This window comes from Ambystoma mexicanum, chromosome 5q, assembly GCF_040938575.1.
Source record: "Ambystoma mexicanum isolate Mex_15411 chromosome 5q, UKY_AmexF1_1, whole genome shotgun sequence".
NCBI lineage: Eukaryota > Metazoa > Chordata > Amphibia > Caudata > Ambystomatidae > Ambystoma > Ambystoma mexicanum.
This window is the reverse complement of record NC_090933.1, coordinates 413,875,920-413,903,584: the sequence shown is the minus strand read 5'-3', so window position 1 is coordinate 413,903,584 and position 27,665 is coordinate 413,875,920. Positions and strand designations below refer to the sequence as shown.

The window sequence follows — 27,665 nt, the reverse complement described above, 5'->3', positions numbered from 1 at the left end:
ATTTCTAAGTGTTCATTTAAATCATCATGTGTACAGTATATGTCATCCACATACATCCAGCAATTTCGAATGGTCTGTATGAGTGTTGTGTAAGTTTCATTTTTACGATCCCACAATCCTTTAAAGCTATTTCAGCCAAGATTTAAATTAAAAACCTTTGGAGGTACTATGTTTGACTGTCAGGCGCCAACCTTATGGAATAAACTCTCGCCCAAGCTCTGGCAAAAAAACTCCCTCACAGATTTCAAGAGGGGCATTAAGACTCTCCTGTTCAATAAAACTCCTGAATAGTCATTATAAATAGCTCAACATGCTCCTCCCGACTCTGTACCGTTTCCACTCCCTCGTTGGGGGATACTTTGTTTGTTTTGTCATGTTCAAGCGCTCTGAGGCCTATGGGCGACGTGGCGCTCTACGAAAACTAAATCAATCCAATGGGAGTTGGATGGTGATGAAAGATCAGCTGGGTGTTCCTGATATCCTGAAACTAAAACCTGAAACTTAAATAGTTTAAAGCATGTACCTGAGATTCCTACACGATAATTACTATTTGCATACTGGATTCTACTCACTCACTTTCTTAAGGCAGAATTTCTTAAGTATTGCCGGAAGGTAGATGCAGTCCTCTATAAGGAGGTATGTAAGCCTGAAGTCAGAAGTGGTGAAATGAAGATGTTGGGTCTATTGCTCGACCAACAAAGGCAAAAATCTATTTTGTTCAGCTTTTTTATCCCATACTTTACCACGTAAATGTAGATGGTGGTTTGAGGTCTGGCAATATTGTTTGGTGAGATGTCTTGTAGTAAAACATTTGAAAAAAAGAGAGAAAAGGTTTGAGCAGTTTCTTTTTAGCACAATAGACATCTGAAATTAATTGTGAATCATTCAGTAAATGAAGTCTAGAATAATTTGAAAGCTGTGAGCATATGAATCCCAATGTACTCAACAGGAAGACATATTTGTATTTATTGGTGGAGAATAGGGTTAGCGCTTCAAATAGAATGCTGTACATGAGCATTGCAGAGACCAGAGCTTTTCCTATTCTGGATGCCATATATAAGCATTGGGTGATGCAGGAGCAGGTTGTAATGAAGATTACCTAGGCTAACAGCACTGGGAGTCTTGATTATATTAAAGACACAAGGCGAGTATTCTGCTTCAAGTTCTTTATTCACTACTCTTCAGCAGTTTCACCTTTTAAACTGAAATTAAAGAAAATGGGCCTCATTAGGAGCTTGGTGGTAGCCGTGCCTGTTTTACATGCATGGCTACCGCCAAACTCGCTACTGGCACCGCCACCCGCTAATGGGCAATTACCGGCCCATTACGAGTTGAATGGGCCGGTAATTGCGCATACGCGGGTGGTGGTATTGCCGGGCTTCCCATCCCCATTGGGCAGAATGGGTGTGGGGAGCATGGATGCACCGGCACTGTTGATAACGGAGTTATGCTCGCAGGGGCTGTCAAACTCCCGCGAGTAGAACTCGTAATTCGGCAGTACGGTATGAACGGTGCCGGTGCATCCAGGCTCCCCACCCCCATGCACCGTTCACACCGTACCGGCAACATTATAATGAGGTCCAATGTCTCCTTTTTTTTCTCTTTTAAAGTACATTTCCCTTTCTTCTGAGCCATTTCCATAGTCCTTCACACTTCCTGTCACCGTAGCTTCTCTAGCTACTTCCTACCTCTGGCTCCTCCTCTTCTTTGGATGTTCTGATCTGAAACTTGTGTGTCAAACAGTGCATACTCTACTCAAATGCTCACAAAATGTCCTGATAACGCCTCAGGATCTCACTTTCCAATGGAATTATCTCCTGTCCGATGCAAACTTCCACGAGTCTTCCTCACGCTCGACAACTCTCAGCCATTCTTCTGGTCATCCCCTGTGAGAACAGAAAGAACACTGTTAGGGGGGAGAATGCACTGCCATGTTTCTCAGAAAGGTAAATAGTACAGCGTTAGTACAATGATACATTACAGTGCATGTGCTGAGTGGGAGAGTATGGCTAGCCTTCGTGTCTTTAATAGAATCTAGACTCCCAGTGTGTAAGCCTAGCTAATCTTCATTCTATGTCGAGACCGGAGGCAAGCATTTTGCTTGTTCAAAGCTCTGCACCACCATTCCAGCCACTGATGAGACTGGCTTAAAACCGAAAGTCTGAAATGCACTGTTGCTCGACCAGTCCGCAGCTTGCAGAATGTCTGAGTCCCTCCTGCTGTAAAAGCTTTGGACACCATTGTGACCCTTCATTGAATGAACCCCGAACCGAGATAGATCAATACCCGCATGTTTCATAATCTTGCATACCCATCTAGCCATAGTGGCTGAACCTACTGCCCTAAAAGGCTTCCTGAGAGCAATCGGCAGCTGCGTAACCCTACCAGCCAGAATTCCACTGTTCGGGCTTCATACTCCCAGATACAAGCCGCCACGCACAGCCCGGGGAGATAAGGATATGAAATTGAGGTTGAATTAGTCTTGGTCCTTTTCGCCAAGGTGAGTGTGTAACCCCCTGGGGACCAAATATCTTCCTATCTATCTCCAAGGTTCGGACGTCTGAGATTATCCTACACAACACCAGACACAACAACATCACTAATTTCCCTGATAGCTGCGTAATCGATAGATACTTATTTGCAGGCTACTCCATCCAAAACCGAAGCGTCACGGCTACATCCCATAGGTGAGCGTGCTTGGGGGTCGGAGGAACCCTAAACTTCGCCCCTTTCATGAGCCTAATCACCGCCGGATGTTCTCCTAAAGGAACGCTGTCCACTGCCATGTTCTCTGCCGATATTGCTGATCTATACACCCCCAACGTCCTGAAAGCCTTGCTGTCTTCTATGGGGGAGGCCAGGAAATAAAGGATGGAGACTACAAGGGCAGAAACAGGAGGAATACTTCTCCCTTCGCATCCGCGCTCCCACTTGCTCCAGGTCACGTTATAGCTCCTACGCGTGGAAGGTGTCCACAAGTCTGATATAAGTTGGGCAGCATGGCTCGAAATGCCTGCCATGGACCATCTTCTCCCAACAACCCGGCAAGCCATAAGCTGGAGCGTGCCCTTCACTCTGAGATGATGAAATGACCCAGCCGTATCTGTGGGCAGGTGTGTCTCTGATGGGAGAGTCCTCAGGAAATCCGAGGAAAATTCCATCAGAGCTGGAAACCATACTTGTGACTTTCACATGGCCACCATAATCGCGATCGCCTTCTTCCTGCCGACTTTTGTTATCTCAGTCCCTGCTGAGGATGCCCGATCTTCAGTCTCTGATGAGCTCTGTGAGCTCTGTAATGTAGGGGCCCTGGGAATATGACCTGAATGGAAGATGCTAAAAGCCTCACTACTCTCGCTAGAGTCCTGAGGGAGCCAACCTTCTTGTCGAGGCACACTCTTAACTCCTTTTTGATATCCCTTATCTTCCTTGTTGGCAGCTCTAGCGTTGCTGCCCATGTGTTCACCATGAATCCCATGTGTTCACCACAAACCCTAAGAAATCCAACCGCTTGGTCCAGACAGTGTCCGACTTCTCTTGATTGATTAGGAATCCGAAGGACAACAGGAGATCCTTCACTCATCGTTCCTGATATACTAAGGTCTCTCTGTTGTCCATCAAAAGCAGAATGTCGTCGAGGTGTATTATGATGCAGATAGCCTTCTCTCAGATGACCACGGCTACTGAAGGGTAGTGCTCTGAATTGCCAGAATCGCCCTCCCCACCTGAACGCTAGGAAGGGCGGAACTCGTCCGCCACTGGGACTGTCAGATAGGCGTCCTTGAGGTCTATCATGGCCATCCAGTCGTCCTTAATGAGAATATCCCTCAAAATATGGACCAATGTCTGTGTCAGTTAGCTGTTCAGCTCTCTCAGGTTTATCATCGGTCTCACCTTCTCTTTCCTGTGCACTAAAAACATGTTGCTCACAAATCTCGGCTCCTGTGAGCTGCAGGGCTCTATGGCTCCCTTGACCTTGATCTGTTCTAGCTCCTCGTATAACAGTGCTTGCTCCCCCTGTACTATATGGATGTTGCATGGCCACGCTGTTTGAATTGGGGTCTGAATGAACTCTAGATGAAAGCCCCGGGCTGAATGGAGCACCCATGCATCGCTGGAGACGGCACCCCAATTTAGCCAAAATTGCATCGTTCTCCCCCACTGGAGGATATATCGCAAGTGTTTTTCTCACCGGAAGTAGCTCCCTGCGATCTGCCGGTTCCCCTGCCTCTGCGACCCATGAAGTTCCTCCCTCTGGATGGGAAGGAGTCCTGTTACATTGAGTATTGGGCCCTTCCGCCCTGGGGTCTTTGAGATGACGCAAACCAACCAGTCAATCGACGCTGATAGTGGCCGGTCCCGGCACAAACTCTGCTCAGGAAAATATTTTTGATGGAGGCTTGTGCTTTCGCCAGGGAGGTATATGTGGCTACAAAGCTCCCCATCTCCTTCCTCATTGCCTCTCCGAACAGCAGACCTTGTGCTGCCTCTCCGGCCTCATGGGAAGTGCGGTCACTCAGCTTGGCGTGTATCTTCAGGAGGAGACCCCTCCGGCTCTCCGAGGAGATTGCACAGTTTGCGTTGCCCAAAAAAGCATACCGCTCGCAGCGTCCAGTTTGCCAATGTAACCGGGTCACCACTTCTCCTAAATCCCTGGCCCTTTTAGCCAGGACCATAATCTTCGCTATAGTCCCGGTGAGGTCCAGCAGTTTCTTCTGGCAGCTTGTCTGGGGTGACTTAGCCATACCTTTCCTCAGGTCTTTCGAGGTCCCGGTCATGAATGTGATCATTTGGGGTCTAGCTCTGGGGTGTCGGCCACCTTGCCTGCCAGGTCCAGGCGCTGGCATTCTGTCTTCATGTGATCCTGCTATCCTTGTCCAAAGGCTTCCTTATTCTCTGAGCAATGTACTGCGCTACTCTTGGGGAGGGTTGCCAGTCTGAGGATTTGGGGTTTCTAATCCCCTCTGGATCGAACATATCCGACATATCCGCGTCCGTCACTTCCAGGTGTTTCTCTTCTATGGCCTTCTTACAGCCCGCGGGGGCCAGCGTCTCCTCCAACTTCTTATCGTCCTCCTCCTGGGAGGAGGCCATATCAACTGGGGATTCCCCACCAGTGCCGTCAACTGTGTTGCCCATATTCTCATCCCATGGGATGGGGGTCAGGAGGCTTGGCACTGCTGCCCTTTTGGAGGAAAGCTTCTTTCTGCTTCCCAGAGGCGCAGCACCCTCTGAGGACCAATGTTCAGCACCAGGACGCAGACCCGGGGAAGCAGAAGAGATTTTTCTCTTTCGGGTCTTGTTACTCTCCTGAAGGCTCTTCTCTGGTGGCCTGCTGGTGGCTTCACAGGCACCCAAAGTCAAATCAATGCATCTTTCTGTCATGTTCAAGACTGCTGTATAGCTTATAGCCAGGTAGGTCCTTCCTTCTCTAAGTATTCAGTATGTCTGCCGAGAATAAGCACTAACTGATGAGATATTGCAACACTGGGCAGTTAATATGAGCCCCTGATCGTGTGCCGTGATGTGCGTGTTGGTACTGGGCTCTTCTGTTTTGACCGCTGTTAGCCCGCGGTGAGGAAAACTTTGCTGGCTCTCCACCGGGTTGTGCTTGCTTGTGCGGCACTAATACTAGTCTTCCCTGGTGCCGCATCACAAGTGCAACGCGACTGCGCCGCCTTCCCGAAGGGGGGTAGGGAGTCCGGCTACTCCTCTCTGCTCCGTTGCCTGTGCTACTGAGCGGGGCCCTGGGGGTGCCTGAAAGGAAGCGTGGGTCCCGCTCGGAGCCAACGGCACTGTCACGCGCCAGCAATTAAATGCTATGCTCTAGCGGGCTCCCACCCAGCTTGAAATTTGCACTACCCGCACGCATTGAAAAAATATATTTGTGCCTCACTACAAAGTCAGCTTGGTGCGTTTGCGCTGTTAGTCAGCCAGTCCTACTGCATTATTAACCAGTACGTTCTATCAAATCTGCTTAAACACATGCTCTGCAGTAAGAAATACACTTATCTTGCTGAAGAGAATCTAAAGAAGAGGAGCAGCCAAAGGCAGGAAGTCGCTAGAGAGCCACAGAGACAGGAAGTGTGAAGGACTACAGAAATTGCTCATAAGAAAGGGAAATGTAGTTTAAAAGAGAACACAAAAAGGAGACATTTTCTTCATTTTCAGTTTACAAATTGAAACTGCTGAAGAGTAGTGAATAAAGAAGTTGAAGCATAATGCTCGTCCATTGTCTTGACATAGAATCATCCAGAAGGTGAAAGGGGGAAGAACAATAGCAACATTGAATGGATGCAAGAAATGCAAGCAACATGAAATATGAACAATAACTCAAATAGATGGATATTTATATTCAGTTGAAAGTTACTGTATGTACAGTAAAGGAAAGGAGAAGATCAGAGGAGTGGCACTATGTTCTGGGTCAAGGTGGCGTGCCCTTCATGTTATTCGATAGAAAAGAGGCTTAAAAGGTCTAGGTGACATCTGCCAATGAAAATGTACAGATTTTGATCCCTGTTTTCCTTCTTCCATGACAGCCAATCCCTGTGTTCTTTACCTTGCACAATGCAGCAGAAGTACTCTCCTGTGGGATCCAGAGGTGCACACAGAAAGAGGTATGGCAACTATTCTATACATTGTGAGCTATACTGTGCTGCTTCTTGATTTTTACATGTCTGTTTTAATGTGTGATGCGGTGTGCAGTCAAAATATCGAGGAAAAAAATGTCGAAAGACCAAAATGTCGAAAAATAAATATAAAAAAAAAAGTCGAATTCCTCTTTTTTTAATTATATATTTATTTTGGGGTCCGGGAATAAAAAAAAATGGGTAAAACAAAAAAAACATTTTTAAAAAAGGGGGGTTGGGAGGGGGGACACCCCCATTTCGAAAAAAAAACGTAATTTTGCTACAGGTTTGCTACAGTATACTTTGATGAAACAGCAATGATTCCCCCAGAAAACCTGGCCTGGGACCCTTCTCATGTGGCCAGGGAATCTGATCCTAACCCTGGGGGTGGTGCTCTGTGGGAGTATCACATGAGGGGGGACGCCGGTCAGTAGGAATGGGAACCCCCCTTGTTCAACTTTCCCCAAAACCCCAACTTTCTAGTGGCTTATTGCAAAACAGAAGAAGTGAGAAAATCTAACTTTGCCATTAGGGACTTCAAGTCATATAATTCCCTAAGTACTGGGACAAGGTAGAGGGCTAAAGAGAAACAATGCTGCAGGAGTGGTCACATCATTGATAGAAATGACCCACACCTGAAGGAGACTGGGAGGCTTAAACAGCCCCCTCAGGTGCAGGCCACTGTTGAGCAGAGCAAGCAGGAAGATCATTGTTATTCGTGTATGCAGCCGAAGCAGAAACTGGAAGAGGGAGATGACGCCGGGACCACCATCGGGCAGAAAACAGTAGCCAGTCCTGAGAGGGTCTTTGCCTCCAGAAGCCTTACATGCAGAGGTAAACGTGCTAGAGGGAAGCTTGATCTCCGAAGACCTGTTTTTCAGAGGCTGCGCAGCGAGAAGCGAAAGCGAAGGAAGCTTTCCTCCCCAAGAGGCTGTCTCCGGTAGCTGGCGAGCACCAGAGAGCCTCTGGAGCAAAAGAAGCTCCTGTTACACATTGCACCGGCAGTGGTGGACCAGGAGTAGCAGTTTTCTGGGTGTCGGTGAGCCACAGAAGCAGTACACCTGCGAGCAGCGAGGGGATCTGACATGCACGTCTTACCTGGTGATTTCACCAGCAGTTATGGACCCTGGAGCAGTCCAAAACTGCTTGTGTGTTCAAGGCAGGCGTTTACCAAGTAGCAAGCACTCGGGTATGAGTGGAAGTGACACAAAGAGTAACTTTCAATACCGAACTATCAGAAAGCAAGTAAAGCAATATTTGTTCAAACCAAATGACTGTAAATGTAAGTGTGGGAGTTTGTTGAGAACCCAGCAACCCAATGGGGCAATATTACTAAAAGCTAATACATACAACCATTGCCTAAGTCAAGAGACCAAAAACAAAGAAATTCAAATCCAACAGATACTGTCAAAGGCAGAAGGGGACTAAGGAAAGATCCAAAGGTTCTGAAGCGTGTTGCCCATATTTTGAGAAGCATGTAACAAAAGCTTGTATAAACCCATATTGCCAAAGCTAAGTAAGAAGCAGAATACAACCCTATCCTTGTCAGTATTTGGTTACCTAACCAGTAGGGAAAAGAGTGGCATGAAGGCTGCACTTCTGGTAAAGTTATTCAGAAGGAGAGGAGCATAATTTTCAGAGGCGTATTAAAGAGCACCAATGTGAATCTTGTTTCCCCTGAAGAGTTGCTAAACGTTTTGATGTTCCAAAATATTGAACATTGTGAAGCTGTTGTAAAGCTATTTTAAGTTGATCTTTACAACAGAAGCACTTGCTGTTGTGAACCACTGTTCGGGTTGGGGGAGTATACCCGAATGGTAAACAGAAAGAGGATTCAACTTGGGAACCCTCCCGTCCCCTGCACACTTTCAAATGTTTGGATTAATCCAATACAGTTGTTTAAACTGCGTTATATACATTGTACATACATTTGTTTCTAACACATATGGTCAGACACAGGAGTGTGAGATAAAAAAATATATATCTTTATAGTCAGGCTGTATTATTTTCAGCAAGAATTATAGTTCAGACAAAGATTATTTACAGTGCATAGAAACAGTATCAATAGATAAAGCTCAAATTGAAGAAAAATGGAGTCCAAATTGATTAGCGACGCGTTTCGAGGAAGTTCTCCTCTTCTTCATAAGGCCACACTTGGACTCTTAAAAAGGAAAGCATAAATTCAGTAAAGAAAATTTTATAAGCACAATGCATAGACTGTTCATGTCATATTAAATGTATACAGTTAAAAAATAAATGGCATTAATTGTATTTAGAACATTAATCTGTCCCTAAAAAATAGGGAATTGAAACAATGTAGCATGTTCTAATATGCATTGTAATTCATGCAACATTATAAGATTAACTAGGTTGCCCCTGCTCGAGAGAGCGGCTGAAGGTCTACTGAAGCATCTTTTCCTGCAAAATTAACTGTATAACGTCCATCATACTGTAATTTAGTAGAGTACTACCTCTAATGGGATCTATCACGTGGATGGTGAAACATAAGCTAAAGAAAATTAAATATGTAGGTAAAACAACACACAGATAGTTCTTAGGCTGTATCAATCTAATATGGAAAAAATATAAAAATCGTTACCTCTGTGAGTAGAAAGTGCCGGAAACAGAGAACCGGACGGAGCGGTGAAAATAGATAGACAGTCTTCGTGCATCAGTTAGTTCCTTAAAACATGGCTAATTCCCAAAAAGATACCAGAAATCTAAAGAAAACAAAGCCTGATCAATGCCAAGCTCAATGTTCAAACGTAACAGTCATAGGTGTGAGATAAAAAATTGAGTAACATACCTAACCAAAATATGGAGGGCGGAAAATCATCAATAAAGCGGCCCACATAAGGATGTAGAACTTAAGTATCCCGCCGTCACTACAGAGGTGCCTCAGTATGTGGGAATTCTGTCATACGAATAGCCAAACTGAACAGGAATGAAGTCCTTGATTAGTATAATATACCTAGCAATCTAATATGAAGTAATGGAAACATAATATGGTGTTTAATCAAGGCAAAAAATGTAAAGAATTACCGTGGTAAGAATGTGCAAATGGCACAATTCTCAAAGCTGATATGCAACTGATGTCAAGATTGTGTGGCCGGTCAACAGCTGAAGAATCCGGCAGTAATAGGTCAGTTAGAGTATCAACTAAAGAAAGTGTAAGGAAAACAGAAAAAAAAGGAATCATGAGACTAAGGAACTATTTCCCTGGTCCCTAGATAGATAAATGCACATGCATTCACGCTTACCTGGAGCATGGGGGGGCAATCCTGAGCAGAGTCTGTTCAGCCGAGTGGCTTGTTGTTCACAAACCATGGAGACTACATGTGACCATGGAGATAAATAGAGGACTGAAGTAATAGGTGAAGAAAAAGGACTAAGAAGTAAATGGGCCTCAAGGTCGGCCATCTTGGAACGAGGTTATATTGTAATGAAGGTATAGATCTCTAGGCATTTAATGACAAGAAGTAACTTAAATCGGGAAGCGTAAAGGTGCGTAACTAAATAAATTAAAAGGAAAAAATTCATACAGTACAGAAACCTATTGTGCGATGTAAATCGGACATCACAAATACTAGTCCGCACATCGTAGAACGGGGAGAGGAAAGTTGAGAAAAATAGTATACCATGTGAAATAGAGTCGAAATTAGCAATGACAAAGGGTCTTGAATCGAACGAAACGCTCGGATCTAAAAAGGGAAAAAAATAGCACGGAAAAAATGAATATAATGTTCAGATTATCTGGCTAAGGTCATTTAATGATCATGTGTAACCTATCAGTTCAAAATAGGTGGATCACATGGATTCACATTATGCAGGAAGAGGGAAAAAAAACCTTAAATCTCTCTCTCATTGCATGGACAACCTAGTGCAATATAGCAATCTCAATGGGGTAAATGCATTTATTTTACAAAAGATCACAATTAAATGTGATAAGTATAACAGAATGACAAAAAATGAAAATTAAGAATAAGAACAATTTTTACACTGTGTTTACAGGTAATTATTTTTATGGCAACCATCTATTAGTCTCAACAAAGTAGTGCCTTAGATCACAGTCAGACACAGGAATAGCAATGTGACTCTCAATTTTATGTTGAAGATCAATCATTCCTTATTGTCAAATTCAAATCACAGAAAACAGTTCAATGTGAAATCTTCATTTAGACCCCAGGGCTGTAAAGAGCTTAACTTATCAATCCAATAAGCTTCTCTTTGTAGTAAGAGTGACTGATAGTCACCTCCTCTTGTAGGTCGTTTAACAACTTCTAGCACCTGGTATTTTAGTTGGGCAATTGTATGTTTTTGCATGTTGAAGTGGCGAGCTACCGGTGAGTATTGATTATTACATCTTATGTTCGACTTGTGTTCAGACAGTCTTGATTTAACAGGTCTTTTGGTCTGTCCTACATACACTTTGCCACAAGGGCACTTCAACATATATATGACACCTGATGTCAGACACGTAGAATAGTCTCTTAATTTGATTTTTTGACCATTCCTAGGGTGAGTCACTACATTACCTTTGATTGTGTTATTACAGTGTATACATCCTAAGCAGGGGAAGGTGCCTAGTTTTTTGGTAGCTAGGAAAAGTTGTTTCTCCTTTGGTACTCTTTCAGCTTTCACCAGCTTGTCTCTTATATTTTTACCCCTTTTAAAACACATCATTGGTGGTGTGGGGAACAATTCCAATAGAGTTTGATCATTATGAAGAATATTCCAATGTTTCTTTATACTTTTTGTGATCTGAAAACTCTGTCTTGAGAATTTTGATATGTATAAAAGTGGGGTGTCTTTAGCCTCCGATTTAGGTTTCAGTAAATCTGTACGGGGGATCTCTGAAGCTCTGTCTTTGGCAATTTCCAAAATTTCTGGTGGATAGCCTCTGTTCTGAAATTTACTAACAAGATTGGTGCATTCCTTATCTAGAACTTCTGGGTCAGAAATTATTCTTTTCAGGCGTAATATTTGACTATATGGTAGACTTTGGAGCATAGCCCTCGGGTGGAAGCTGGAATAGTGAAGCAGATTGTTTACATCAGTCGGTTTGTGGTATATAGACGTGGCTATCTTATTGTTAATAATGCTTAAGTTAACGTCAAGAAAATGTAAATAAGGGTTACCAATCTCAATAGTAAATTTAATCCTAGGATGCACTAAATTGAGGTATTCAAAAAACTGGTCCAAGTCATCTCGTGTGCCACACCAAATGCAGAAAATGTCATCAATAAACCTCTTCCAGGTTAAAATGTATGCTGCCCATGTGGGATGTTCCAGTACATGCTGACTTTCGAACTGAAACATAAAAGTATTAGCGTACACGGGCGCCATCGATGATCCCATCGAGGTACCCGATGTTTGTAAAAAGTATTTGCCCTGATGTCTGAAATAGCTATTATAGAGGATTAAGTTAAGTAGCTCCAGAATGAATTGAGGATTACCTTTCACACCTGAATTGTTAAGTAACAACCATTCAACAGAATCTATACCTTCACTATGTGGTATTGAGGTATATAAGCTACATACGTCCAGGCTGAATAGTATGCAGTCTTCACTGATAGCTGAAAAGTCTTTAAGTCCATTAAGGAAGTCTGTTGTATCCTTTAGGTATGTGGATGATGCCTGTATAAGCGGTTGTAGTAATCTGTCAATGTAGACTGCCAGTGGGTCGAAGATACTTTCTGTCCCAGCAACAATCGGTCTGAGGGGTGGATTTTGTTTATCTTTGTGAATCTTAGGGAGCCCATAAAAGACTGGTGTAATCGGATGGGAATTAGTGAGATATTGATGTGTTTTATCATTAATCCATTCGTTTTCTTTGGCTTTTAACAGAGTATTGTTAATTAGTTCTCTGATCTCTGGTAACGGGTCCCTATCTAGTATGGCATAGGTGTCTGTATCGCTAAGGAGTTCAATGCATCTTTTGACATAAAAGGATGTATCCATGATTACGATTGCTCCCCCTTTGTCAGCCGGTTTAATCGTAATGTCTTCACTTTTCGCCAATTTATCTATTAGATCTAGTTGGCGGTTTTTGATATTAATGGGTGTTTTTCTTCTATAGTCAATTCTGCTTAAATCTTGTAGGACACTCTTCTCAAATAAATTCAAAATTGAATTTTGTACCTGTGGGTCAAATGTACTCTTGGGACGTATTACCAGTAAATCACTTTCTGGTAGTCTAGATTCCTTTTCAGGTTGCGAGTCAAAGAAAATTTTAAGTCTTAATTTTCGCATCAATCTGTGTAGACAGATTTTTTCTTGAAATAATGAAGTATTACACGTAGGAACAAACGATAATCCTTTGTTCAAAATGTTAAGTTGTTCTATTGAAAGAATCTTGCTGGAGATATTCACCACTAGATTATTGTCCTTTATTTGTTTCTCTTTTTTGTTTGTGGCTTTCTTCCCTCTCCGGGTCTTTCTCTTATGCCTAAAAAAGCCCCCGTTGATGTATAAGGTTCAGCGTCTTTATTAGTTGGAGATGTGGACACCCCTGGTCTATTGGTGTCTTCTGTTTGTTCACGTTCACTAGTGCGGTCTGTGGAAGGCCTCTGGATGGGTTCACCAACACTGCTGTCGCTACTGTTACCTGAGTTTGCGAAGTTAGAGTCTTGTTGGTTATTACGATTAAAATTTCGCTGTCGATAATATTCTTGCCAATTGTATACTATATCATTGAGATAGTCAAAGGTGTCTCTTTTAAATTTTCTCAATTTCCTCTGTTCAATTTCAGTCTTATAGTTTGCCAATTTCAGGTTGATATCCTCTAGTATCTCAGAGAGATCTTTTGCCGATTTAAATTTAGATATTTGGTCTTGGAGAGTTTTAATTTCAGAATCAATAGTTACAAGGGATTTTGACAGCTCCTCAATAGTTAGTAGTATAAGGTCCAAAGAACACTTATTCAAGATCTGGTCCCATTTTTGTACAAATATCTTATTTTCACTACAAAGTGTTGGTCTTAGGTAAACCCTCAGACCTCTGGGAATTTTCTTAGCTTTATAATATTCCACTAGTGTGCTAGCATGTAATTTTTGGGAGATCTCACGTCTAATGAGTTTTTCTAGTTTCTGAATAGTTTTTTCGGGGTTGTCTTCACTTTGTAAAGTTTTTTCAGTATCTTTGATGAGACCTAAGATACGGGTTGCTTCTTCTGCACTGAAAGCTAGTGTTATGGCGTGCTTGTCGGTTAGCTCATTTAACCTTGAGAAGGACATTCTAAAGTTAAGTAGTTAGTTGAGTTAAATGTGGGTGCACCCTATGATTTGTGCCACACTAGATAACTAGTGAACAAAATAGCGAAGGGTTTAGATAGAAGCGCACACCTATAGTAAGTAAGATTAGTAAAGAGATTCGAGGATTATGTTGTATAAACTTTTAGGTGCGGGGGGGAAAACTGAGGTCATGTATACACTGTAATAACACAATCAAAGGTAATGTAGTGACTCACCCTAGGAATGGTCAAAAAATCAAATTAAGAGACTATTCTACGTGTCTGACATCAGGTGTCATATATATGTTGAAGTGCCCTTGTGGCAAAGTGTATGTAGGACAGACCAAAAGACCTGTTAAATCAAGACTGTCTGAACACAAGTCGAACATAAGATGTAATAATCAATACTCACCGGTAGCTCGCCACTTCAACATGCAAAAACATACAATTGCCCAACTAAAATACCAGGTGCTAGAAGTTGTTAAACGACCTACAAGAGGAGGTGACTATCAGTCACTCTTACTACAAAGAGAAGCTTATTGGATTGATAAGTTAAGCTCTTTACAGCCCTGGGGTCTAAATGAAGATTTCACATTGAACTGTTTTCTGTGATTTGAATTTGACAATAAGGAATGATTGATCTTCAACATAAAATTGAGAGTCACATTGCTATTCCTGTGTCTGACTGTGATCTAAGGCACTACTTTGTTGAGACTAATAGATGGTTGCCATAAAAATAATTACCTGTAAACACAGTGTAAAAATTGTTCTTATTCTTAATTTTCATTTTTTGTCATTCTGTTATACTTATCACATTTAATTGTGATCTTTTGTAAAATAAATGCATTTACCCCATTGAGATTGCTATATTGCACTAGGTTGTCCATGCAATGAGAGAGAGATTTAAGGTTTTTTTTCCCTCTTCCTGCATAATGTGAATCCATGTGATCCACCTATTTTGAACTGATAGGTTACACATGATCATTAAATGACCTTAGCCAGATAATCTGAACATTATATTCATTTTTTCCGTGCTATTTTTTTCCCTTTTTAGATCCGAGCGTTTCGTTCGATTCAAGACCCTTTGTCATTGCTAATTTCGACTCTATTTCACATGGTATACTATTTTTCTCAACTTTCCTCTCCCCGTTCTACGATGTGCGGACTAGTATTTGTGATGTCCGATTTACATCGCACAATAGGTTTCTGTACTGTATGAATTTTTTCCTTTTAATTTATTTAGTTACGCACCTTTACGCTTCCCGATTTAAGTTACTTCTTGTCATTAAATGCCTAGAGATCTATACCTTCATTACAATATAACCTCGTTCCAAGATGGCCGACCTTGAGGCCCATTTACTTCTTAGTCCTTTTTCTTCACCTATTACTTCAGTCCTCTATTTATCTCCATGGTCACATGTAGTCTCCATGGTTTGTGAACAACAAGCCACTCGGCTGAACAGACTCTGCTCAGGATTGCCCCCCCATGCTCCAGGTAAGCGTGAATGCATGTGCATTTATCTATCTAGGGACCAGGGAAATAGTTCCTTAGTCTCATGATTCCTTTTTTTTCTGTTTTCCTTACACTTTCTTTAGTTGATACTCTAACTGACCTATTACTGCCGGATTCTTCAGCTGTTGACCGGCCACACAATCTTGACATCAGTTGCATATCAGCTTTGAGAATTGTGCCATTTGCACATTCTTACCACGGTAATTCTTTACATTTTTTGCCTTGATTAAACACCATATTATGTTTCCATTACTTCATATTAGATTGCTAGGTATATTATACTAATCAAGGACTTCATTCCTGTTCAGTTTGGCTATTCGTATGACAGAATTCCCACATACTGAGGCACCTCTGTAGTGACGGCGGGATACTTAAGTTCTACATCCTTATGTGGGCCGCTTTATTGATGATTTTCCGCCCTCCATATTTTGGTTAGGTATGTTACTCAATTTTTTATCTCACACCTATGACTGTTACGTTTGAACATTGAGCTTGGCATTGATCAGGCTTTGTTTTCTTTAGATTTCTGGTATCTTTTTGGGAATTAGCCATGTTTTAAGGAACTAACTGATGCACGAAGACTGTCTATCTATTTTCACCGCTCCGTCCGGTTCTCTGTTTCCGGCACTTTCTACTCACAGAGGTAACGATTTTTATATTTTTTCCATATTAGATTGATACAGCCTAAGAACTATCTGTGTGTTGTTTTACCTACATATTTAATTTTCTTTAGCTTATGTTTCACCATCCACGTGATAGATCCCATTAGAGGTAGTACTCTACTAAATTACAGTATGATGGACGTTATACAGTTAATTTTGCAGGAAAAGATGCTTCAGTAGACCTTCAGCCGCTCTCTCGAGCAGGGGCAACCTAGTTAATCTTATAATTTTGCATGAATTACAATGCATATTAGAACATGCTACATTGTTTCAATTCCCTATTTTTTAGGGACAGATTAATGTTCTAAATACAATTAATGCCATTTATTTTTTAACTGTATACATTTAATATGACATGAACAGTCTATGCATTGTGCTTATAAAATTTTCTTTACTGAATTTATGCTTTCCTTTTTAAGAGTCCAAGTGTGGCCTTATGAAGAAGAGGAGAACTTCCTCGAAACGCGTCGCTAATCAATTTGGACTCCATTTTTCTTCAATTTGAGCTTTATCTATTGATACTGTTTCTATGCACTGTAAATAATCTTTGTCTGAACTATAATTCTTGCTGAAAATAATACAGCCTGACTATAAAGATATATATTTTTTTATCTCACACTCCTGTGTCTGACCATATGTGTTAGAAACAAATGTATGTACAATGTATATAACGCAGTTTAAACAACTGTATTGGATTAATCCAAACATTTGAAAGTGTGCAGGGGACGGGAGGGTTCCCAAGTTGAATCCTCTTTCTGTTTACTGTTTATTGTCGGGGTCTTGTGCCATGACCTCAGTTTTCCCCCCCGCACCTAAAAGTTTATACAACATAATCCTCGAATCTCTTTACTAATCTTACTTACTATAGGTGTGCGCTTCTATCTAAACCCTTGAGTATACCCGAATGGCAAACCACTGAAGTAGTAGGCCTGGAATGGGAATAAACCAGGTGTGATTGAGGCAGTAAGCCTGACATGGAAGTAAACCGCCGCGCCAGGAGGAAAGGGCAGGAGCCTTCTCTCCCCATCCAGCCTTCTCTCCCCATCCAGCATTATACCAGTGGAGCTAGGAGTCTTCCGCTGCCTCGCCCACTACAATGGCAAAGGTGGGGCATGAATAATTTGAGCCTAATTCTGCCTCTACAATTGATGATCCATGCCTTGTAGCACTGCAATATTAGCTTCGCGAAGTTGCGCAGCCCACAACGAGATTTCTGCCTCATTTCTCATTGAGCCGCCATTGTTACCAACGTTGTCTATGGCCGCACTTCCTCGTTAAAATCCGGCACCAACAACCTGCCCAGCAGCAGCTCCGGCCTCGGATTGGCCGTGCTGCACTAGACCTGCCCCGCGCCTTCACCGGTAGGTGCAAGCCAAAGGGCCAAGCAAAAGGGCCTGTCTGTGTCTGTCTGTGGCTGGACGCCGGCCGGACCCACTGGCTACCAACTGTAAGTACGCTTGCCACCTGTAACCTGCCCACGCCAATCAGCTGCATCCTGATAACTCCTACTGGTGCAGTTACAAGCTGACAGAGCCAGGATAATTCGTCGGCTGTGAAAGCTGGGGACAAGCGATTATCTCCCACTGTTGTAGGGTCCTCTATGTGATAAGCTACCCACTTTAACTGGAACTTTGAACAATATCCATCTCCATTGACTTGTAACCCTTCTTACTGTCTGACCCTGCGCCTTGACTCGTGTCATTATACTGCTTGCCTCTTACGCCTGAACGCTTCCTCCTGTACACACTGCTCTATTTGTTCACCTACTTTGTATGCTATACGGCCATATGTTGCTTCAATGCCGCTAGCTTATCTAGTAACCTGTGATACCTCACAATGTATGACTCGAACGTACTTGAAATACTGTGCAACACTATACACTGTATATCTACTGGCGCTAGATTATCCATAGCCTCCTTGCAAATTCACAGTTGCCTAGATTCAATCTAGCGCTTCCTATTGTCATAGTATTCATATTTCAGCAGATATGCTCCACCTTACTGCTGGCATTACTAGTTGGTGCTCCTAACTCATAGCCTACCTAGCCTGTATACTATCTAACAGACATGTTAATGATTAACTGACACCAGGTTACAATATCTGCTTTGAGGTAGCCTACCCTGCGAATCATTTTAACAGGCCCACTACATGTTAAAGTCGTTAGCCTACCCTATGAAAAGTGAAATTAGCCTATACTGTGAAAAGTGAAACTAGCCTTTACTGTGAAAAGTGAAACAAGCCTATACTTTGAAAAGTGAAATTGGCCTTTACTGTGAAAAGTGAAACTAGCCTTTACTGTGAAAAGTGAAACTAGCCGTTACTGTGAAAAGTGAAACTAGCCTATACTGTGAAAAGTGAAATTGGCCTATACTGTGAAAAGTGAAACTAGCCTATACATGGACAACTGGAACTAGCCTATTCTGTGACAAACTGAGTAGCCCACCTTGCGCTAACCTGACCTAATTAACTCCATGAACATGAGTAAAAACCAGAGGACCCAGTCTATCCTACTTACACTCGGCCTCCTCGCTATAATGGCCCTTGCTACTATCTCAACATGCCCACCTAAGGACAGAAACATGAAACTCAGGTCAAGACTGCCCCGTCTCTATGAACCAAAACAAAAGCAACATAAACAGCCGTCCCCAACATAATGCCACCCTAGCAAATGAACTCCCAACCAGGCGAGTAAAGGCGACAAGACCTAACAACCTAAATTCTGCTGACGCTGCTACCATCCCTAAAAATCCAGTGAGCCTTAATACACCAGCAACTAAACTTCCCTCCACCCCTAATCCTAATAGCACCTTAACTCTATCCGGATCGCTAATTAATGCCAGATCTCTGGTGGCCATCGCTACTGAAATTGCTGATACTCTAAATAATGAGAACCAGGACCCACTTGCCATAACTGTGACCTGGCTTCATGAGGCAGCAGGACCGACCCTTATGCTGGCGGTACCTGACAGCTATCAGATACTTTGAGCAGACAGGCTTAACTCCAGAGGCGGCAGCCTAGCTATCTTATCTAAAACTAATCTACCTATCAGACTTGCCACTTCACCACCTTGCTTATCATGTGGGATACTTACAGCTAAACTTCCCTTATCTAATAACCGCACGTTAACTATCTACTTGGTGTACAGACACCCGGGACCACTGGGAGCTTTCGAGGAGGACTTAACTAACCTTATAGCCAACAATACAAAAAACCACTCACAAACCTTGCTGCTGGGGGACTTTAATCTTGGCTTCAATGACATTGACAATAAACATGCCCAATCAATAGCAACTCTACTATAGGATCACGGACTCACACCAAAAGTCCTCTCCATTACCCATACCAAAGGAAGGATCCTTGACTGGGTGGCCGATTTGAATTGTAACATTGCCATTACTGATATTGCCCCACAATCCTGGACTGACCACCATCTAATTACCTTCTCCGCGACATTAGATCTCCTCAGCCCTAAAACCATTGATATGGCACCTCCACTCCCAACTAGAAGTAAAAAGGATATCACAGCAGAAAAACTACTCCCGCCTCTCCTTCCCTCTATCAACAACCTGGACAGTAACACAGACCCTAATGAACTAGTAGAGGTCTTTAATAACACCATTACTAAGGCTTTGGACATTATTGCACCGATCAAACTGCGCAACGGTAGACAGAAATCTCATCTTAATGCCTGGTTCATACCTCAACTTAAAGAACTAAGATTACAAAAAAGAAAGCTCCAATCCATTTGGCGTCACTCCCTCACTGACGATAATAAAGTTAAGCTAACTGACTATTCCAAATTCTATAAAAGAGAAATAATTAATACTAAAAAGAACACATTCAACGATAGAATTTCAAAGGCTAAATCCAACACTAAGGAATTTTCACTATCCTTTGTGAAATGGAATCCCCGATTCCACCAGCAGACAATGTACCAAAGGACAAGCCTTGGTGTACCTACATACAAAATGCGTTGTCGAACAAAATTGCATCTCTCCAACTCAAAATAGCTAACAAAAAGGCCTCACTGATCCCATCTGAGCAGGAACCCCCACAACACACTTGGAACAGAATGACCCTAGCTTTCAGTTTCAAGAAAATCTCTATCCTCGATGATGGAGATAAGTATACTATCCCTGAAACCTTCGAACTGTAAAGGAGACAGTTGCCCAGCCCATATTATGAAGGATGCAGCTAGAGACCTGGCCCCCTTCATCTCTAAGCTTATTAATGCCTCCTTCAAAACCAATTCAGTGCCCAATAATCTTAAAGAATCTTGGGTCCTCCCCCTACTTAAAAAATAAACCTTAGACCCCACCATCCCGACCATCTACAGACCGATTACTACTGTCCCATTTTTACTTAAAATTATTGATAGAGTAGCCTACCTACAAATTCAGGAATACTTGGAAGCTAATCACCTACTAGGATCACGGCAATCTGGCTTCCGCTCTCTTTGTGGCATGGAAACAGCCCTGCTAGACCTTAAGACCCAAATTGACAAGCTGAAGGATAATGGGAAAACCGCTATGCTACTTCTCCTGAACCTGTCAGCAGCCTTCGACCAGGTGGATTGTGCAGTCTTATGCAACCACCTCAGGTCGGCTGCCCATTTCTCAGTGGAGGCCATAGTCTGGGTCCAATCCTTTCTAGCTAACCGTACAATGAGAGTCTTTTCCCCATCAGCCTCCGCTGACCCTATTCAAATGTCTTGCGGAGTACCACAGGGATCTTGCGTCCAACCCACCATGTAGAAACTTTTTACTAAGCCTTTGTTTGATAAGTTGGACAGACCGGGTGTCACCTACACAAATTATGCAGATGACACCCAGATCCTCATCCCCCTTTCAGCCAACTTTCACACAGCCTTAGTAAATAAGATACACCTTCTCATTCAGGCATGGATGGCATCCCACGGCCTCTGCCTGAATGATGACGAAACTGAGATACTGATCCTAGGCTCTGAAACCAACCTCAAAAAAACTTAGCCCTAGTTATGCCTCTTTGAATATTGACAACAATCTCATCAAGGTGATGCCTGTTGTTAAAACTTTAGGATTCTACCTTGACTCCACACTCACCCTTAACAAACAAGTCAACTCACTTACATCTACAACAGCCTACACCTGCAAACTCATCCGAGCCTATAGACCATTTCTCTCTGTCACTAGCTGTATTACCCTGGCCAATGCTCTCATAATGTCCAGATTAGATTATTGTAATTCCCTGTACTCAGGTGCCAATAAATACGTCACAGTAAAATTCAAAGATTGCAAAATAATGCACTAAGAGCAGCTTTGAATATCCCCAGCAGAGAGCACATCTCTAAATTTAGAAGAGATGTTCACTGGTTAAAAATAAAAGACAGGATCTTCCTCAAAACAGTCTCACTCACCTCTAAGTGCCTGAACAATTTAGCACCTCCATACCTTTCTGAAAGAATAAACAGGATAACTACTACCCGCCCTATGAGATCGGCCAATGCCTACACTCTAGAGATCCCCAGATTTATATGAACTACAGCTGGTGGAACCGGTTTCCCAGTCAAAGCAGCGCAATCTTGCAACGCTCTCCCATCAGATCTCAGAATGGAACAACCTTACCCTAAATTTAGACGTAATGTACTCAAATGGCTATGAACAAATGACTCGTAACCTGCTCAACCCTTCCCTAGACTGTTACCCCTTTCCTAATACCTGTTGCGCTCTACCACACCCATTGTATTTGCTACTGACTGTACCTATTGACTGCAACATGTATTACATAAAATGTGAGCCCTAGCTTCCCACCACTCTACTGTAACTGGATGTGGCAGTAATTATATATTGTATGTATGTATGTATATGCACTTGCCATGCTCTGTAACTAAGCTTTAAGTTTACTTGTCTTGGCGTGCCCAGCTACCTAAGGGTTAGGTACGCCTTACCAAATAAATAAACAAACAAACAAACAAACCAGGTAGCTGTTGATGAAGTGCTATAAAGTGGTACTGACAAAGACAATTAATGGTGTTTGTGGTGCTGAAGAAAGAACTGTATAAAACTGCCGTAGAGGAGTTACATTTCTTCAGAAATACTCAGCTGTGGCAAATCATCCGCCGAACACAATTGTTGTTGCTATTGACAAACTAAGAAGATATTCTTTATGTGAAAAGGATCATTCTGAATCTTACTCTTGCTCAAAGAAGAGAAAGCACCATCTATTTTCTTAGTTGAATCAATGAAGTGTTGGAGCTTTCTGTTGTCAAATTAGAGTCCCAAAAAACTGTGCTGAACCTTTGTTACAAACCAGGATTTCCTTGGAATTTTTGGGAACTGTGGAGCAGAACTCTGATTGAATCTGGGGAAGGGGAATTCAACCAGGAATTCCTTAAGGAGACTGTTGTCATATTACAAATTCAATTACTTATGTTAATTGTTTTGCCTTTGAACTGACCTGCATTACCTCGTTGATTTATTGTATGTTTAAGTGTGAGGGACAGATATCCTTTATTAGAGTGTTTCCTTTAGTTTATTTCATGTATTTTAAGCAGGGAAATCCTCATCAGGATAGGGATAGTGAGGCACGTATCCAACCTTTTAATTTAATAAAATGGTATCTTTTGAAAAACCTGCACAAAGTTGTCTGCCACACATTTCTGGCCCCTCACAATACACTTTTGGTAATGTTAGGTCTGGCTATGGAAAGGTTTGTTCTGTGGTAAAGCCGTTGCAGCAATATGAAGAAGGTCCTTTGTGTCAATCATCTGTGCCAGGATACATGTCAATCACATCATGGTGAAATCTCTGAGGTAGTGTTAGCCAGTTTGTAGAAGCTGGTGCAACTGCTTAAGTTTGGGAGACAATTGTCAAATGTTGCTATTAAGTGGTGCTTTTGTTTCCATGCTGCTTGATACTTTGGTCTGTGTGCTGCATTAAAGTGTACTTAAGCAATGTAATACCGGGGCTCCCAACCTATCAAAAGCAACTGCTAGTTATACAGAGTGTGCCTTTCATTATCCCATTGCATCTTGTGACAAATCCTTCTTTCCAATGAAGGGGGGACACCTTGATGAGACCTCTCCAGTACAGTAATCCCCCTGGGGGTGGTATGCTGGGAGAGAATTGCAGAGAGGGAGTCCCCCTGTAGGACTAAGGACGATAATTACCAGGGAACATGGTGTCAATCCGCTTTACCACCTTAGATACATCCTCCTGATTCCCACACCCCCTTGGAAAGAGCTCCTTCATATTGTTGTCAAATTAGCCAAACACCCTTTTCATGTCCAACCCTTCAAATAAATGTTCCTGCTTTCTCTCTTCGGAAGTAGCTAATATATAAATAGCTGGCAAGTTAGCCAACAGGCTTTGACATATCCAGTCATTTTGGCAAATTCTCCCGCTCCCTTCTTAGATGGAGATAATATATACTCTTGCCAAACCAGCAAAACTCCTTTATCATGCAGTTACCAAGTTAGTCCCCTTAACTTGGATAATAATATTGCAAAATCATATAATACTGAGTTATACATGTGGGTTGAAAGCTGATACAGTGACACAGAACATACCTAATATACATTTTTGCGAATCCAAGTTACATAACAGCGATAAAAACATAGATGTCATTAAGGGTATCCAGTCATTTTATTGCAAACAAAACACAGTGGTACATTTCAAAGTGGACCATAACAGTGAAAAACAGCGCAAACATTAATTAAATAAATAAAGGAAAGTGGGGTAAGGGGTTAAAATGGGTTTAGGGTGGTGTTAAAAGGTTGAAAAAACGTAGGGGTTGGAGGGGGGCCCCCATAAATAAAGGGTAGTGGGGTAAGGGGTTAAAATGGTTTTGGGGTGGTGTTAAAAGAACAGGGCGGTTGGATGGAGGGGGGCCCCCGCAAATCTTTAAAATAAAATTGTATTTTTCAGTGTTTTGTCCACAATGAAATTTACCACTATGTAATTGTGGTCGGTAAGATCACATATAACCGCTACAAAATATTGTGCCTTTCACTTTAAGACTGGTATTGTGACAAAGAAGATGATCAGGAGGAGAAGCATCACTTGCAAGGAATCAAGTGAACGATCTAGTTTTTCCCAGCGGCCAGTGATTGACTACACGGACTACAACAAGCCGGCGCAGGAGATCCAGGGCAGTTCAAGCTCAAGCTCAGATGCCAAGGAGAAACGAGAGAACGAGAGCTGTCCCCCAGAGAGGACAAGTGGGAGCCCCAACTGGACGCAAACCGAACCGCAGAAGAGGGGGAGCATACAGCCGAAGGGTGGTCTCTGCTGAGACACTGCAGGCCCCACTGGACGCCCAGACGCTATCGTAACCTCCAGGAAAACCACAGCTGCCTGGTAACCAGCAGTACTGCCAAGGAGAAGGCAGACAGGTACGTGGGTGGCCCGGGAGCTGTGAGAGGGCTGGCGAAGCAACGGGGTGAACTTATGAAACCAACAACAAGAGGGTCTGGGATGCTACCCTTTGAAAGGCAGAGGGAGCCCTTTGAAAGTCAGAAGGAAACAATTGAGCAACAGAGAATAAGATGGTCTGGGTCCCTACTCTTTGAAAGTCAGAGGGAAATCAACAAGCAACTGATAATAAAAGTGTCTGGGAACCTACCCGTTGAAAGTCAGAGGGCGCACTTTGTAAGTTGGAGGGAAACAATTAAGCAACAGAGAATAAGAGGGTCTGGGTCCATACCCTTTGAAAGTGTGAGGGCAAAAAAAGAGAAACCAAGAAAGAGGGTCTGTGACCCTACCTTATGGAAGTCGGAGGAAGACCAATGAGAAACTAGCCCGATACACCATAACCATGCGAGTCTGGGAACTGCACCCAAATGCCAGGGTCTGGGGCCCTAACTAACGAGCAGGTCTTCGGCCCTGAATTACATCAGAGACAGTTGTATACTTGGCAGGAGAGTGAACCAAGCAGATGCAATACAACTGTGAGAGTCTGGGATCTGGAGCCAAAAACAAGAGGCTCTGAGACTCTAGCTAAAAATCGGATCTGGGATCCTGGACTGAATAAGAGACAGTTGCATACTTGGCAGGAGACTGAACCAAACGGATACCATGCAACTGTGCAAGTCTGGGACCCGCACCCATAATCCAGAGGGACTAATACCCTGATTAAAGAGAGGGTCTAGAATTCTGAGTTAAATGGAGAAAAAGTGCTACACTTGACAAAAGAGTACCCCAAGTGGACATTACGGAACATTGCAAATCTGGGGTTTACACCCAAGAATGTAACAAGGTTTTGGAACCCTTAGAGAAACAAAGACAATTAAACTACGATTATTGTGATTGACAAAAGAGTAAATCAGTCTGGACAAAGAAGTTGGGAGTCAGAGGCCCGCACGCACATAAGAGACTAAAATGAGAAGGTAAAACCCATGTGATAGAAGAGGGAGAGTTCTACACTTGGTAGCGGACGTTCCAAGCCTAATAGGACATAAGAACTGTGATGCTAACAAACCCTTTTGAACTATATTGCGACTGAAGAGAAGAGGAACTCTAGGGCAAAGGAGCACAGCCCTAGCAATTGGAAACCTGAATTTTTGGGAATATTATTTTGCATCACTCTTCACTAAGAGTTAAACTGGGAACTTTTCTGTTGCTTGAAATCATAGTGAACACTTATTACTTTGAACAGAGACCAACCTTACACAGTTATCTTAGATTATTAGTCTTAAGGACAGAAGTAGGTTTTGAGGACATGACAGTGACAGATTTCTTAGTTTCAGACTTGCTGCAAAAACCATTTGTTTATTTTGAGGTAGGGAAATTCCTCTTAGCTCTAAGGATAGGGAGCCATTTTTCCAACCAAATTATGTATATACATAAAAGTCAAAATTTGTCTGTGGGTTTGTGGCTTTGCGAAGCGTTGTTCCTTATACAATTCTATACCGTTTCACCAATCTGCACCAAATTTTGCATAGTTACCTGTTGGGACCCCCCGGACAATACTGGCTACATGACATTTGGACACCCCACCCTGTTCCTCGGGTTTTAGCACAAGTTAAAATGTGTTGGTGGGTTTGTGGATTTGTAAAGCGTTGCTCCGTATACAATTCCACACAGTTTCACCAATCTGCACCATAGTTACCTGTTACGACACTTCGGACATTACTGGCTACATGACACTTGGACACCCCACCCCTTTCCCCTGATTTCAGCAAAAGTAAAAATGTGTTTATGGGTTTGTGACCTGGCGACAAAGCCGTAAACCGTGTTCACCGGGAAGGCAAACAAAAAATGTATGAGAGGCGAATGGACCTGAAAGACAAAGGCAGGTAGCCTTCCAGAAGTTTCCACATTTTTGCTGCATCAGGTGAAATTACTTTTCCAGAGGGTTTTGCGAGATGGTGCCTGCCGACGAAGCCATAAACCCTGTTCACCGGGAAGGGAAACAAAACATGTTGTTTCTAAACTATCTTTACAATGCCGTAAACCATGTTCACTGGGAAGGGAAACAACCATTTTTGCTGCATCAGGTGCAATTACTTTTCCAGAGGATTTTTACAAGATGGTGCCTGCCAACAAAGTCGTAAACCATGTTCACTGAGGAGAGAAACAAAAATGTTGTTTCTCAATCGGTCCTGACACAAGGAACAAAACTGGAGGTCCCTGTAGGACATAGAAAACCATGTTTCAAGGCCCTAGGATGCACAGTCGGAAGATATTTGCACTGCAATGAACTGCACCACACCAGAGTGAGGCGACAGGTGGGGAGAGAGCACAGAAGGTTCCAGGGTGCAGCAGCACACCAACTCTCGCCTCTCCCCAACGTCTGCTCTGGGGTATGTCAGCCAAGCACACACACCCATTCTCAGTGCAGTTTACTTCAGGGTGTAAAACACATCAAGCAATAAGCGAATCGGACCAGCGACCTACAGGATCAGTGTTATCATGTCTGTCTATAGAACCCATTCAGAAAATGGGTACTTTTTCTAGTTATTAATAAAAAGTATATAACCAAAAATATACCAATATTGTGTCTGAGTCTTACTTCTGCACCCTTACAATCTTCACAAAAGCAATATTTCCACCAGTACTATTTTGGAATGGAAAACATTCCTGGCAATGTCGTTGCTCGTGTGTGTCAGTTATACGATAATGTTTCTAGTAAGTGTTTATTTTCCTTCTGTGTGAAATCTTTTAACTTATGGCTGCCGACTCATCCATTCCGGCAAACTATTGCCCGATCACTATCACCACTTTCCTGGGCAAACTCTTGGAAAAGCTGGCTATCTCTCAGCTTACCCTCCACACCAAATCTGTTGGCTGTCTCCATGACCATCAGTCTGGCTTTAGAGCATCCAGAGGCACAGAAACTGCTCTTCTGGACACCTGTGAAGACCTGCTCTCAAATCTTGACTCTAACTCTCCCTCTGTCTTCATCCTTCTTGACCTCTCTTCTGCCTTCGAGACGGTAAACCACAACATCCTGTTCTCCTGTCTACGTGATACCCTGGGAATCACAGAGCAGGCCCCGGCGTGGTTAGCGTCCTATCTCTCAGGTCGTCCTTCCCAGGTGAAACTTGGGTCCTTTCTCTCCACTATCACTCTCTCCACTTGTGGTGTTCCCTAGGGTTCTAATCGATCCCCCTGGTTCTTCAATGTCTACGTGCCCCTTTGGCCCACATGAT

The 27,665-nt window shown here is 42.8% G+C and overlaps 1 protein-coding gene across 4 annotated transcripts in view; it reads left to right on the top strand.

Moving 5' to 3' along the window:
• The window catches only part of TMEM241 (transmembrane protein 241), a 1,254,706-nt gene that overhangs the window by 388,822 nt on the left and 838,219 nt on the right, over window positions 1-27,665 (top strand). For all 4 annotated transcript variants that reach the window (XM_069620899.1, XM_069620898.1, XM_069620897.1 and 1 more), the window contains one exon: window positions 6,540-6,617. In XM_069620899.1, coding sequence (XP_069477000.1) covers window positions 6,540-6,617 — 78 coding nt within the window. The remainder of the gene's footprint in view (window positions 1-6,539; window positions 6,618-27,665) is intronic.